Source organism: Zootoca vivipara, chromosome 15 (genome assembly GCF_965207765.1).
Source record: "Zootoca vivipara chromosome 15, rZooViv2.hap1.1, whole genome shotgun sequence".
NCBI classification, from domain to species: domain Eukaryota; kingdom Metazoa; phylum Chordata; class Lepidosauria; order Squamata; family Lacertidae; genus Zootoca; species Zootoca vivipara.
The window spans coordinates 24,965,055-24,979,356 of record NC_142598.1 but is presented as its reverse complement, the minus strand read 5'-3'; the positions used below and the strand labels follow the sequence as shown (position 1 = coordinate 24,979,356).

The 14,302-nt window shown below is 44.8% G+C and overlaps 1 protein-coding gene across 3 annotated transcripts in view; it reads left to right on the top strand.

Moving 5' to 3' along the window:
* The window catches only part of ABCA1 (ATP binding cassette subfamily A member 1), a 106,773-nt gene that overhangs the window by 70,617 nt on the left and 21,854 nt on the right, over positions 1-14,302 (top strand). For all 3 annotated transcript variants that reach the window (XM_035097200.3, XM_035097202.3, XM_035097201.3), the window contains 15 exons: positions 1,288-1,492; positions 2,975-3,085; positions 3,349-3,520; positions 3,615-3,746; positions 4,429-4,568; positions 5,560-5,697; positions 6,356-6,576; positions 7,518-7,590; positions 8,386-8,588; positions 9,575-9,623; positions 10,529-10,639; positions 11,635-11,783; positions 12,228-12,352; positions 12,560-12,658; positions 13,385-13,574. In XM_035097200.3, the coding sequence (XP_034953091.1) occupies positions 1,288-1,492; positions 2,975-3,085; positions 3,349-3,520; positions 3,615-3,746; positions 4,429-4,568; positions 5,560-5,697; positions 6,356-6,576; positions 7,518-7,590; positions 8,386-8,588; positions 9,575-9,623; positions 10,529-10,639; positions 11,635-11,783; positions 12,228-12,352; positions 12,560-12,658; positions 13,385-13,574 (2,118 nt within the window). The remainder of the gene's footprint in view (positions 1-1,287; positions 1,493-2,974; positions 3,086-3,348; positions 3,521-3,614; positions 3,747-4,428; positions 4,569-5,559; positions 5,698-6,355; positions 6,577-7,517; positions 7,591-8,385; positions 8,589-9,574; positions 9,624-10,528; positions 10,640-11,634; positions 11,784-12,227; positions 12,353-12,559; positions 12,659-13,384; positions 13,575-14,302) is intronic.

The following is a 14,302-nucleotide window of genomic DNA, read 5'->3' as shown; positions in this document are numbered from 1 at the left end:
AATAATAATAATAATAGATTTACATTTTTGCTCCTTAACCTTTAAAAGATAGTTCATTTTCCATTTAAGTTTAATAGCACGGATTTGGACCCAGGTGGCGCTGTGGGTTAAACCACAGAGTCTAGGGCTTGCTGATCAGAAGGTCAGCGGTTCGAATCCCTGCAACGGGGTGAGCTCCCGTTGTTTGGTCCCAGCTCCTCCCACCTAGCAGTTCGAAAGCACATCAAAGTGCAAGTAGATAAATAGGGACCACTCTGGCGGGAAGGTAAACGGCATTTCCGTGCACTGCTCTGGTTTGCCAGAAACAGCTTTGTCATGCTGGCCACATGACCCGGAAGCTGTCTGCGGACAAACACCGGCTCCCTCAGCCTATAGAGCGAGATGAGCGGCGCAACCCCAGAGTCGGACACGACTGGACCTGATGGTCAGGGGCCCCTTTACCTTTTAGCACGGATTTGTAGAGCCTTAGCAATTTGTAGAGCTTTAGCAAAAAAATTAGATATTCTGAAGTATATACAGTGGTACCTCGCAAGACGAACGCCTCGCGCAATGAAAAACTCGCAAGACGAAAGCGTTTTGTGATGTTTTTGGTGACTCACAAGATGATGTTTTCTATGGCCGCACTTCGCGAGACAAATTTTTTGTGTGTGTTTTTTTTGCCACGGCAAACTGCGCTTCGCAAGATGAAATTATCACAAGACGAAGTAACTAGCGGAATGAATTAATTTCGTCTTGCGAGGCACCACTGTATGCATCTTTACATAGGACAGCAAAAAACAACTCTTTGCTAGGGGTGAGCTTCCCTTCTGTGATCTAAACAATGGGTAATTGTGATTGTTTCTAACATTATTATAAAAACGGTATTCAATGAGCACATGAGTTGTATCTTCTATTGACGCAGAGTTGCAGCCACAAACTCTGTCCTTCTCAGGAATTCCTGGGATGTGTGTGTATGTTTCCCATAGTGGTACTGGAAACTCTTCCCCACAACTTCTTCCAAATCTGCTCCAGGAATATTTGGTTTCGAGATTACATGAGCAGGGCCCAGTGGTATAGTTCCTCACCACCTGATTGCCAGCCTCTGTACTAAACAGATGATAACTGCATCCTTTGCCCCATCCTTGTGAAAGTAGATCATGTACCCATTTGGTCACAGCTGAGTCAGCTTTCGCTTTTGTTCCCTGTTGTCATTATGGCAAGGTTAATCTTTCCTTGCACTGAAAACGTGAGTGAGTGAGTGAGTGAGTGATTGCATCCAGGATGTTAACTGGTGTTTCTCCTCTGCAGAGCCTGCTTTCCCCGGTAGCCTTTGGGTTTGGCAGTGAGTACCTTTCCCTGTTTGAAGAGCAGGGTGTTGGGTTGCAATGGGACAACGTCTTCATGAGCCCCTTGGAAGGAGACAGCTACAACCTGACAACTTCTGTGTGCATGATGCTGTTCGATAGTCTGCTATATGGGATTCTGACTTGGTACATCGAGGCTGTCTTTCCAGGTGAGGAATAGCACATCAAATCTCTCTCCGTCTTAGCTCATTACTTCCCATTACCCCACTTCCCTCCCTTTGGAAGTCAGGGGTGCTGCTGTTTCCATATTATTATCCAGCCATGGGAGATCCCAGAAACAGCAGTCTCACAGGAGGAGGAGCGGTGACAGATTCTTGCAGATCCATCAAAGATAGCAGGTGCGAGAGCCTTGACTGTGCTCTGAAGGAATTGTTTGATTTGCTTATGCATGCTACAACGACGGCAAGAATAATCCTTGTGCAAAAAATGGGAAGAAGAAGTCCCACTGAAAGAAGATTGGCTTATGAAGATGGTGGAATATGTTCAGATGGCTAGACCAGCTGTTAGAATTAAAGGAGGGGGATTTTTTTGGGGGGGAGAGTGGAAATAATTTGTGGAATATTTGGAAGAAAAAGGACCATGGTTATGTTAAAACATATTCAGGATAGCAACAGATGAGAACTGGTAGTTTAATAAGTCAGAATTGATGTATATCAGGCATGTCCAACAGGTAGATTGTGATCTACCGGTAGCTCACTGGGACGTCTGTGGTAGGTCACTGGTAGATCAGTGGCTCCCCCCAAAGAAGCTGAACAACTTTGGCTCCCCTAAAAAAAACTCAACATTTTGGCCCTTTACCCCCCCCCCCAAATGGGTCTTCCCTCCTTCCTAAAAGAAGCTCAACAACTTTGACCTGAACCCCCCAAAAGGGGGTAGATTACTGCCAGTGTCTTGGGAGTTGGCCACCCCTGATGTGTATAATGGGTAAAATATAAGTAACATAGTAGCTTTAGAACACTGCGGAAGGGTGGATGGGAAGTCGGCGGACATGAGAGATTTGTTGTTTAAAAGAACTTGTAAAATCTTTAAATGGTAATACAAAGGTTATGCATTCGACAGGGCTGACTGTGCTGTTGGGCAAAGTGAGCTGGTCACCTAAGGCAGCAGAGGTTATAGGGGAGGACAAAGCTGCATGTGGCTTGCCCTGTATCTCCTCATCCTGCAATGAAGGATGCTGTTCAGGTGCCAGCGTTTTAGTAGGTTTCCAGTGCTAACCCAACCTGCCTTTGTGCATGGAATGGGACAGTGGTGTTGTCTTGTCCTTCACCTGAGGCAGTGAAATGCCTTTGGTCCTCTTACATCACTGTTATGAGGCTGCTTCCTCCAAAGATCGAGGGCAGAGTGTTTCCAGCAGCCGTTCGCAATCCCTCCTTTCCCCAGGCCTGTGGTTAGTCCAAGCACATTCACTTCCTTGGCTGGATTGTTTCAGGCGGGTTGAAGCTACTCCATACGAACTACCTTTAGCCACCTAAAGGTGTGGGAAGAGTGTTTGGTAAAGTGACTAGATAATATGGACAGATCGGGCTCCAATCTTTATAAAATTCAGTACTTGGAGAATCATATTATCTTCTGCACATCTGAATGATTTCCCCCCAAGTCTCACCCAGGTCATTTTGTCCCTTTTTGTTTAGGTCAATACGGCATCCCCAGACCCTGGTACTTTCCCTTTACAAAGTCCTACTGGTGTGGTGAGGAATCTGGAGAGCAACAGACCCCTTCTCTTGTGAAAAATTCATCTGAAAGTAAGCAACTGGTGTTCTCCTACATTTTATTCTGTGGCAAACCAGGCTTCTCTGATGGAATCCTTTCCAATGGATAAGGCTCCCTGCTGTTCTCAGTTTGATTTCTTAAGACCTGCACCCCCTTGGATTCGGGAAACCCTTTTTTTTTGTCACACCCCAGTTCTCCCTCTGCCCCCTGCTGTCCAACCCAATACTGAAGTAGCTTGCAGGTATTATAAACATGCTGTGCCTCCCTAAGTAGATTTACTTTCCTATTGCAACAGTCTGCATGGAAGAAGACCCACGTCATCTTCACCTTGGGGTATCAATTCAAAGCCTGGTGAAGGTTTACCGTGATGGCAAGAAACTGGCTGTCGACGGCCTTACTCTGAATTTCTACGAAGGGCAGATTACCTCCTTCCTGGGACACAACGGAGCTGGGAAAACTACCACAATGTAAGAGGGCAAAATTGGTACGGTGGGAAAACACCTTCCAAAGTCACGCTTCACTTTGCTTGTTTGCACTCAACTTCCCTTTTGTTATATTTAGGTCCATCCTGACTGGGTTATTCCCCCCAACTTCAGGCACAGCCTTCATCCTTGGCAAAGACATCCGTTCTGAGCTCAGCACCATCCGGAAGAATCTGGGTGTCTGCCCCCAGCACAATGTCCTGTTTGATGAGTGAGTCACGCTATGAATCACCATTCCCTTGGAACTTTTAATTTGTTTCTTAACTAGCAAAATTCCCAAGATTGTGATGCCGGGGGGGGGGTGGGTTTAGAAAGAGATAATCAGTAAAGACAATATCAGTTATCCAACCTGGAATAAGGCAGTTTCCTATGATGCCTAATTTGGGATCCTGCCTCTGAATACAATCATACCTCAGAAGTCGAACGGAATCCGTTCTGGAAATCCGTTCGACTTCCAAAACGTTTGGAAACCAAAGCGTGGCTTCTGATTGGCTGCAGGAAGCTCCTGCAGTCAATCAGAAGCCCCGTCGGACATTCGGGTTCCAAAGAACTTTCACATACCGGAACACTCGCTTCCGGGTTTGCAGCATTTGGGAGCCAAAACATCCAAGTACCAAGGCGTTTGGGATCCAAGGTATGACTGTATGTATTTTTCTTATCACGTTAGCACAGGCATCCCCAAACTGCGGCCCTCCAGATGTTTTGGCCTACAACTCCCATGATCCCTAGCTAACAGAACCAGTGGTCAGGGAAGATGGGAATTGTAGTCCCAAACATCTGGAGGGCCGAAGTTTGGGGATGCCTGCATTAGCACTTTAAAACTGGATGACAAGGAACAGACAATATGTGTGTTTTTTCTTACCAAAATGTGGCCGTTCTCCCCCCACACCTAGGTTGACAGTGGAGGAACACATCTGGTTTTATGCGCGCCTGAAGGGACTGTCGGAAAAGCTGGTGAAAAAGGAAATGAAGCAGATGGCCATAGATGTTGGTTTGCCTCATAAACTCAAATCGAAGACAAGCAAACTCTCTGGTAAGTTTCATTTATTCAGTCGAATGCAACTATTGTTTGCCTTGCCCTGTATACCCATGCGTGAAAAAAAATAACAAGAGCTCTTCTGGATCAGGCTGAGACGCATCTAATTTGTTCGTTGGCTTCCAATAATTGGCAGCCAAATCCCTGTGGATGTTTTGGGACTGTAACTCCCACCATCCCTGTGAGGTGGTTCTTTTAAAATGAGATTCAGAAGCAATACAAAACACAAGTGAGTGGGAAGATTAAAGATTTTATTCTAAACAGCAAGCAATATATACATACCAAGCATGAACTTCAATCTGCCACTTGGAAGCCCTCAAGAAGTGGCCAAGTTGCTCCCCCAGGTAGCCTCGGGTTGCATGGCTCCTGCGGCCAATCAGTCCATGCACGACCTTCTCCAAAACCCTGCCCAAAACCAGGCTTCTCCAAAACCCTGCCCAAAACCATCCAATTTATTGATAGCTAGATAGCTAGCCCTTGTGGCTTGCCTGACTGGCTATGTGCAGTCATACATTACCTAGCTGTGTGCAGATGATTCATTAGCCACCCTCTCCCAATGCCTCACTTTCTCCAAACAATGTCCACCATCAAAGAAGGTACCCAGCACAATCACTTCCTTCCAACAGATTAGGACATTAAAGATTGTTCTCCGCCATCAAAGAGCTTAACAAGACATAGGGAGGGGGAAGGAAGAGGAGGCAGGAAGAGGGCAACTGAGTCAGATCACTTAACTCCTCGAAATACAAATATATTCCAGATAGATTGCCCATACACCCTGATCATTGACTATTCTGTCTGGAGCTGATGGGAGTCTAAAATACCTGGAAGGCAGTAGGCTGGGGGATGTTGTCTTATACCTAAATACTTCTCTTCTACCACGCATGCATTCACATAAGTGCATGGCAGCAGTTCCACAGACCACCCCAGGTAAAGCGGAACTGAACCCTAGATTAAATTAGACTGGATCTTGTCTGGTTTTGCTTCGTAGGTGGCATGCAGAGAAAGCTTTCAGTAGCTTTGGCCTTTGTAGGCGGCTCTAAGGTGGTCATTCTGGATGAGCCGACGGCTGGCGTCGACCCTTATTCTCGCAGAGGGATCTGGGAGCTGCTTGTGAAATATCGCCAAGGTACCACTTGCCTTTTCCTCTTGCGACCCATTGAAAAGTTGCATCCGTATGGTGTGGTGGTTCTGCATTGCAGCCATGTTCCCTTGGTGTCTCTTTGATGACTCCCTTCTGGTATTGCTGGCCTTTAGAGATTTTAGACCCCGCCTTTCTCCTCCTCCTATATATGTAAGCTAACGTGCAATTTGAAAACGGATCCACAAATTGAACTGAATAAGGAAGATGGGCAAACGGTTGGAGAGGACTGTCCTTTTCTTTATCTGTGTACCAGTATTAAAAAGACCCCTGTCCTATAAAAAATCCTGGTTAGATGGGTTCTTCTCATTTTTGAGAATTTAATTAAAAATTAATTAATTAAAGTTAGTATGAACAGAGAGCTCAATCATGGGTTGTTGTTCTTAAAGACTTGAGTCCAAGCTAGACAAATGAGTGGAGATCTGCAATCAGATCCCTCATTTCTATAAGTGTCTCCTAAAGCAGCTTCAGCCCCTCCACCCTCCCATAGTTGGATTGGGGCTATGATGCTGTGTAGGGCTATGCTGATTCCTTAATGTAAACCAGCTTTCCCTACGCTGCCATTTGTTAGGAACAATATACAGTATGGATGCACAGTCCCTAAACCAGTCTGGTGTATTTGGCTCCTTCTCTTCCTGGTTGCCAGGTCGCACCATCATTCTCTCCACGCACCATATGGATGAGGCGGACATCCTCGGAGACCGAATTGCTATCATTTCTCACGGCAAACTCTGCTGCGTTGGTTCTTCGCTGTTCCTAAAGAACCAGTTGGGCACTGGATATTATCTGACCTTGGTCAAGAAGGACGTGGATTCGTCACTGAGCTCCTACAGGAACAGTAGCAGCACCGTGTCTTACCTGAAAAAGGTACTGCTTTCAGAAGTGCTGTCAAGGGGAGGGGGGGCAGCTTGATGATTTCTTCTAGAAACAATGGAGAGATTTTGGGGCCCCTCAAGTCACATATCCTATTCCTTTAGCCCATAACCAGAAATATTTTGTACAATAAAAAAGGTTCTAGATTCAGGTAGCCTTGTTGGTCTGACGCAGAACATATAAAAAAAAATTGTCCAGTAGCACCTTAGAGACCAACTTAAGTTTGTTCTGGGTATAAGCTTTCGAGTGTGTATCTGAAGAAGTGTGCATGCACATGAAAGCTTAATACCCAGAACAAACTTAGTTGGTCTCTAAGGTGCTACTGGATTTTTTTAAAAAAATTATGTTTCGAATAAAAAAGGTAAAAGTAAAAAGGTAAAGGACCCCTGGACGGTTAAGTCCAGTCAAAGTTGTGGCACTCGTCTTGCTTCCGGGTCATGTGGCCAGCATGACTAAACCACTTCTGGCACAACGGAACACCGTGACAGAAACCAGAGCGCACGGAAACGCCATTTACCTTCCCACCACAGCGATACCTTTTTATCTACTTGTACTTTTTGACATGCTTTCAAACTGCTAGGTTGGCAGGAGCTGGGGCAGAGCAACGGGAGCTCACCCCGTCATGGGGATTCAAACCGCCAACCTTCTGATTGGCAAGCCCAAGAGGCTCAGTGGTTTAGACCAGAGCGCCACCTGTTCCCTCCTATAGTATGTACAATAATGCAGTTTGATCATAGTGTGTAGATTTCAACTCTGGTCTCCCAGGTCCTAGACTGACACTCTAACCACTGCACCACACAGGCTCCTTCGAGACATAATATCAGTGTCCTTTTTGTTGGTTGAGAATTGTATTTTCTCTCTTTCTCTCTTTTAAAAAAAAACCCTGACTTTGTTCAGATAAGAGATAATTGGATTGTCTTTTCTTTTCTCATTAGGATGACAGTGTGTCTCAGAGCAGTTCAGATGCTGGACTTGGCAGTGACCATGAAAGTGACACTCTGACAATAGGTAAGGGATTTTAAAAGATAACAAAAAGTTGTTTCGTGTCTCTGCCTTTTATCATTTTAAGGCACCAGAGTGGTGGTGGTGTTATTTTTTAAATTATTATTGAGATTAGTCAATATTATCTCATCTGCCTGGCTTCCTCTGTGCCTTGTTTTAAAAAAAGTTTTCACCCTGTCACTTTTCTGTTGCTTTCCCAGCAATTTTTATTTATTGCCTTGGATTTATTGCCCCTCCTCCTCCTCCTCCTCCTCCTCCTCCTCCTCCTCCCCTCTCTTCTTCATTTACCTTATATCTTCCATTATTTATTTTACTTTATTTTCGTAATGGCATTTGCATACTTCTTAATCACAAAACCTCCAAGTGCCTTACATAAAATATACATTCAAATTATCAATAGAAGTCAGAGTTAAAAACCCACTTAACAAAAAAAAATAAAATGAAAAGGAGCAGTTTAAAAATACACATTTTAAAGATAAAACCACCTATTTCAATGCATGTCAACTTTACATATCTGGGCAGGCTTGACAAAGTTTTTACCACGTGCCTAAAACAGTACAGTGAAGTTGCCTGCCGAATTTCAATGCGCAGGGAGTTTCAGAGGGTGGGTTCTGCTGTGCTAAAAGATGGGTTCCTTATGAGTGTATTCTTGTAAGCCTACATGCAGGGATGTTGCCGAGAGAAATGGATAAAAAATCCTCAAATATTTTTTTTTAAAAGAAATCTGGTTGTGTGATGGTTGTGTGATGGTGAGCAAACTGTCAACAGTGGAGGAATTTGATGATATCTTGGTTCTTCCAGATGTTTCCGCAATTTCTAATCTCATTATGAAGCATGTCCCTGAAGCCAGGCTAGTGGAAGATATTGGCCACGAGATAACTTACGTCCTGCCCTACGAAGCTGCTAAAGAGGGAGCTTTTGTGGAGTTGTTTCATGAGATTGATGACCGCCTCTCTGACCTTGGCATTTCCAGCTATGGCATCTCTGAGACGACTCTGGAAGAGGTATGTGAGCCATGCAGTTCCTAATGAAGAAATACCAGCCATTCTCCCCCCCCCCACTCTCTTTTAGGGGTCATGGGGGAACAATTTGCTATCTAGTTCTCTTACGTATGAAAAGAAGGGGGACCAGGTTTCATCAAAGGTGTCTCTCTTTATAACACCTTTTGCTACCTTTCTAAGCCCAGTTATTCGCACTGAAATAGCCACTTCCCAGATATTGTTGAACCCTGCGTTAAGGGGAAGCTCAAGTCTGGAATTTCCAAAAGTACACCATCACCAAACGTGTAGCTGTCAGTAGAAGGAAAAGTTAGATCTTTATGTAGAATAGTAAGATCAGAATCTAGGTTTAAATGAGAGCAGGGCTAAAGCTGGAATTGGCGAGAGAGGTTGCTTAACAATTCTGGAAATAATATCGAAGACCCTTTGTCTAGAATGTGTGGGTGAATTTGTATTTCCACCAAGCCTGAGGAATAGCAGCAATTCTGGAGGCATGTGCTTTCTCTGCATATTCAGGCAAACCCCATCAAAAAGTCTGATTCCCTCACCTGCTGCCTGAAATTATTAGAATAGAATAGAATAGAATACTTTGTCATTGTACATAGTACAACGAAATTGAATGCCATCCCATAAAAAACAAAATAAAAACACAATTACAGACAGACAGACAGACAGACAGACAGACAGACAGACACACACACACACACACACACACCCATCACAACTCCCCAGGATCATACTATTTCGTTACAGCATTTAAGATGGTTATATAATCCAGGAGAAACTTTGCCATGCAGTTCTCCCAGTTGTATAAACCTGCCCTAAACTGAAAGCAGTTTATTGTGGTTCAGATGGCTCACCCACTGCATATTCTATTGGCAGCATGCTCTGAAGTGGGAGAGAGGGAATTACAGAGATCTTTGGGGGAAAGTAGGTCCCATTGTGTGGCTAACAAAGGTGAGTGCAGATATTTCAACATTTCTCCCTTGCAGATATTTCTCAAAGTGGCAGAGGAACATGGTGTGGACGCAGAGACCTCAGGTAAATATGATGATGGCGGATCTGAATATTCAGACATTATGGTCCCCAATGTGGGGGCTACCAAAAAAAAAGATCTGCATGGCAGCACTTCATTTGTGTCCATCCTGTTTGCAATCCTTTTTAAAAAAATGGTTTTTATTGGAAAATTTTCAGATATGCATTTCCATCATTAAATATCCACCATTGTAGTCATATAGTTCATCGATTTCCTTCCTTCCCCTTCCATGGTTCTTTCAAATTTTCCCATAATTTCTGCATATTGTAAGAACAAACAAAAAAATCCACTGTGCTGTTAGGCAGAGTGGGGCAGTCAACTCAGGCGGCTGCTTTTGAGTGTCATGAGAAGGCAGCAAATTGTTGTTTGTTTGCTTGATTTTTGTTGTGTGTGAACTGCTAGGGGAGGGAAAGGTACTTGTGGGATTTTCTGCCTCGGGAATTGACCTGCTTTGACTGTGCACCCTAGTTTGTAGGGAGGGGGGCATTTGCTGCTCTACTTCAGGCAGCAAAATGTCTTGGGCCAGCCCTGACAACTCCCAGGGGTTTGGATGGGGAACCAGTGTGATGTTGTTGGACTCCAGCTCCCACCAGCCTCAGGCCACATGGCCAATGGCCAGGGGTGATGGAAGTTGTAGTGACGCAACCTTCAGGGAGGGAAGGGAGGCATAGGTTCCCCTGGCGTGGAGAGGTGTGTCTCTCTCCCTCTATTTCAACTCTCAGTTTTGAACCAAACCTGCATTCCCTTGCAACTTGAAGAACACACATGCTGCTTCCTTGAAGCTGCATTGCATCTGGGGTTATTGCTTCTGAGAAAATGAAATGAAATAGAAGCCCACCGTCTAGTTACAGTAGAAGCTGAACATTTCTGGCGAACCTCAATAAGCTAACTCTTGAGCTTTCCCTTTCAGATGGCACTTTACCAGCCAGAAGAAACCGCGTCTTTGGAGACAGGCAAAGCTGCCTCCGTCCATTCACAGAAGATGATACTTTTGACCCCAATGATTCCGACGTGGACCCAGGTAAAAGATGAAAAGGGTCCCTGTGTGTTTCATGGAGCCAGGCGGATGGGGGCTACTTCAACCAAGAGTGTGTAGGAGGAAATCCAGAGCTAGAGGGACAATCCGTCCCCCAGCAGATGGCTCTCCAGCCTCTGCTTGAAAACTCCAGGAAGGGAGAGCCCACCACTGGTCTCTCTTTACTGAAGTATAATATGTTATACTGCATTTAAAGGATGAAACACAGTTGCCGATAGGGTAAGGCAGGCCTGTAGGCTGTCCCTGGTCGATCCTGGTCAATCGCGTGATCTCCAGCGATTGACAACACCCCCCCTAAAAAAAGCTCAACAACTTTGGTCAGTCCAATGGGTTGATCACTGCCAGTTTATTTATAGTGGGAGTAGATCACAGTCTCTTGGAAGTTGGACATCCCTGGGCTAAGCTATGATGTACACCCTATGTGTTAATTGCCTGGTGGCCATGTTTCAGGTGAAGACTTGCATGGCTTGACAGGCTGTCAGACTGAACCATCAAGTGATGAGTAGTCAAGTGTTTTCCATGCATGTGTGAGCCAGCTCTTAGTCCCAATACAGCCCAAGCCAGCCAACAGCGCCCCATAAAACCGCTAGCCAAGGATGACAATGGACAGAGAAGAGCAGTCCCCAGCGCCTTATCTCTGGAGGTTTATAACTGCAAGTTCAGCATACCATAAATGTAGGCCAGCCAAACTGCATTATGGATCCACATACAAGTCTGTTAGCTATATCAGCGAGGGTTTCTCTGTTGTGTGCCTGCCAGCATTTCCCTTCAGCTACACATCAAAGGCAAGAGGAGCTGGCATGCCTTCAACCTCAAAAAGCTGTAAGAACATTTGGATGATGTAATACATTTCTCCCCCCCTGCTTAAATATTCATACTGCTTCTTGCCTTTGATGAATATGTTAAATGAGAGAACACATCTTGCCTAGGGGAGATTGAGAGGGGTGAGTGTTTCATGCCCTGCAATTGTTTGCCTGCAGAATCCCGAGAGACCGACCTGCTGAGTGGGATGGATGGCAAAGGATCTAGCCAGATAAAGGGCTGGAAGTTGATGCAGCAGCAGTTCGTAGCTCTCCTCTGGAAGAGGCTGCTTATTGCCAAACGCAGCAGGAAAGGTTTCTTTGCCCAGGTGAGATGGGCTCTGCCTGCTACAAAACGGGGTGGGCGGGTGGTATTTTATTGGTTTCTCAAAAACATTTTCCTCTGTTTCATGAATGCACCACTTGAGACAGATACTGTTTTCACCCAGGTTGTTTTTTGGAATTTGATAGAATCTGGTTAGCTGACATTCAATAGCAGCTAGCAGACTTGAAACAGCAGAACTGACACGAACACCCGTTTATCCAACCTAAGCAGGCTAATTTTGATAGTGAGTTTCGTTTGTCGTCATCGCCGCCAGAGGGCAGCGTGGTTAAATAAGTCTGCAATTCAGTGATCAAGTTGACTCAGCTGTTGGTGTCAAGGTTTTAGAAGTGGGAAGAACTGAATGCCAGTGTGAGCGTGAGGGGGCATTCTTATTTCTCAGGACATTTGATGCGAACGACTCTTCCCTCTCCCCACTTATAATTTTCAGATTGTTCTCCCAGCCGTCTTTGTCTGTATTGCTCTTATATTCAGTTTGATTGTGCCTCCCTTTGGTAAATATCCCAGCTTGGAGTTGCAACCGTGGATGTATGATAAGCAGTACACGTTTATCAGGTATGTATCTAACTCTGCAATAGAGGTGGGAGGGAGGATAGAAGTAAAATGTGACATGTGCGATGAGAACGCCAGCTGTTTTTTTGTTACTGCACTGGTACCTTGGTTCTCAATCTTAATCCTTGGTTCTCAAACTTAATCCTGTGTTGGTTGCTTTCTCTGCCTGCACCGTAGTTCATGCCCCTGATGGTGTCTTTGATCCCATAGCAATGATGCTCCAGAAGACACAGGAACCCAGAAGCTTTTGGATGCTCTCCTCAACAAACCTGGTTTCGGTACCCGCTGCATGGAAGGATACGCCATTCCGTAAGTGGAACCTTTGCAAAGACCCTTGTGGAAAGGGGGTTACAGGTGGAGGTGAAGTCAGCTCTCTTTCCTTAATGCTTCTCTTCGAAGTTATTGTCAAGGCTGCGTGTGTGTATATCTTGATTCTGTGGGAGCTGTCGAAGGTGGCGTTGACTGCAGAATGCAGCTTATATAAAAGATCTCTGTTTGCGACTTTAGCCTATCGGTTACAATATGTTGGGAAGTGCATGCTATGGGGAAATCCTGATAAAATCTTAGCAGCCCAGAGAAGTCGCTAAATAGGGTCGGATCTACACTCGTTATTTACGACATTAAAAATGCGTCATTAAAATGTGACACCAGAGGGCGCTTCAGAGCAGCAAGCCACCAGCAATGGAAAACTGCAATTAAGAGTTATAGAACGTTCTGTTAACAATGTTTAGAAGATCAATATAGATCCAGCCTAGGTTTCCAGTATTTTAAAGTGGGGCTTCAGTGCCCTATCCCTTCTGGACACTCATCACATCACAGCATTGTAACTATCACTTGAAGCATGATACCGTTGCTCAACCGTAACCTACTTAAAGTGCAACTTAGAACTGGGACAGATGAACTGACCACAACAGCTGCTAGTGCATAGCAGGTGACAAAGACAACAGTGGTCCTTAACCCTGGCAATCAGGATGGTCTGATTTCTGAAACACTTTGATGTTGTTGTGACTCTGCCCTTCTGCCTTTTTTGTGCAGGGATACCCCTTGTTCAGTAGGCGAAGAGGGCTGGACCACTGATCCTGTGCCTGAGGAACTGATGGAAATCTTCCAGAATGGCAATTGGACTATGGAGAACCCCTCTCCATCTTGTGTCTGTAGCAATGAGAAGGTGAAGAAGATGCTCCCGGTATGCCCCGCAGCAGCTGGTGGCCTGCCTCCTCCCCAGGTAAAAAAATACTTTGGTCACTTTGTCATGTAGAAAAGGCTAGGTACAGGGTTTTTTGTGTGTGAGGTTACATATGCTTTTTATGTACAATTGTAAGCTGCCCTGGTTTATAAAATAAATAAATAAATAAATTAGCAGCATATAGATATTTTTTATAAACAAATAATAAAATAAACTCCTGCCCACCTAGCAGTTCGAAAGCATGTCAAAATGCAAGTAGATAAATAGGTACCGCTCCGGCGGGAAGGTAAATGGCGTTTCCGTGCGCTGCTCTGGTTTCACCAGAAGCGGCTTAGTCATGCTGGCCACATGACCTGGAAAAATGGTCTCCGAACAAACGCCAGCTCCCTCTGCCTATAGAGCGAGATAAGCGCGCAACTCCAGAGTCGTCCGCGACTGGACCTAATGGTCAGGGGTACCTTTACCTTTAATAAAATAAACACTTTCTGTCAACACTTAACGAAGCACACCAGGCAACTCAAAACATCCAATCATGATAATAATGAAGTATAACATATATATATATATATATATATATATATATATATATATATATATAAGCGTAACGTTTTATAGTCTGAATAAAAGAGGCTTTTGAGCTATGCACAATAACTAGTCAAAGCACTCTCACCGGATCCTGTATGATTCCAGAGTAATGGTCAGCCTCTGTAAGTGCAGCAAGATCTGAACCTTCCTTGGGCACCTAAAATGTGTTTTTAGATATGCCA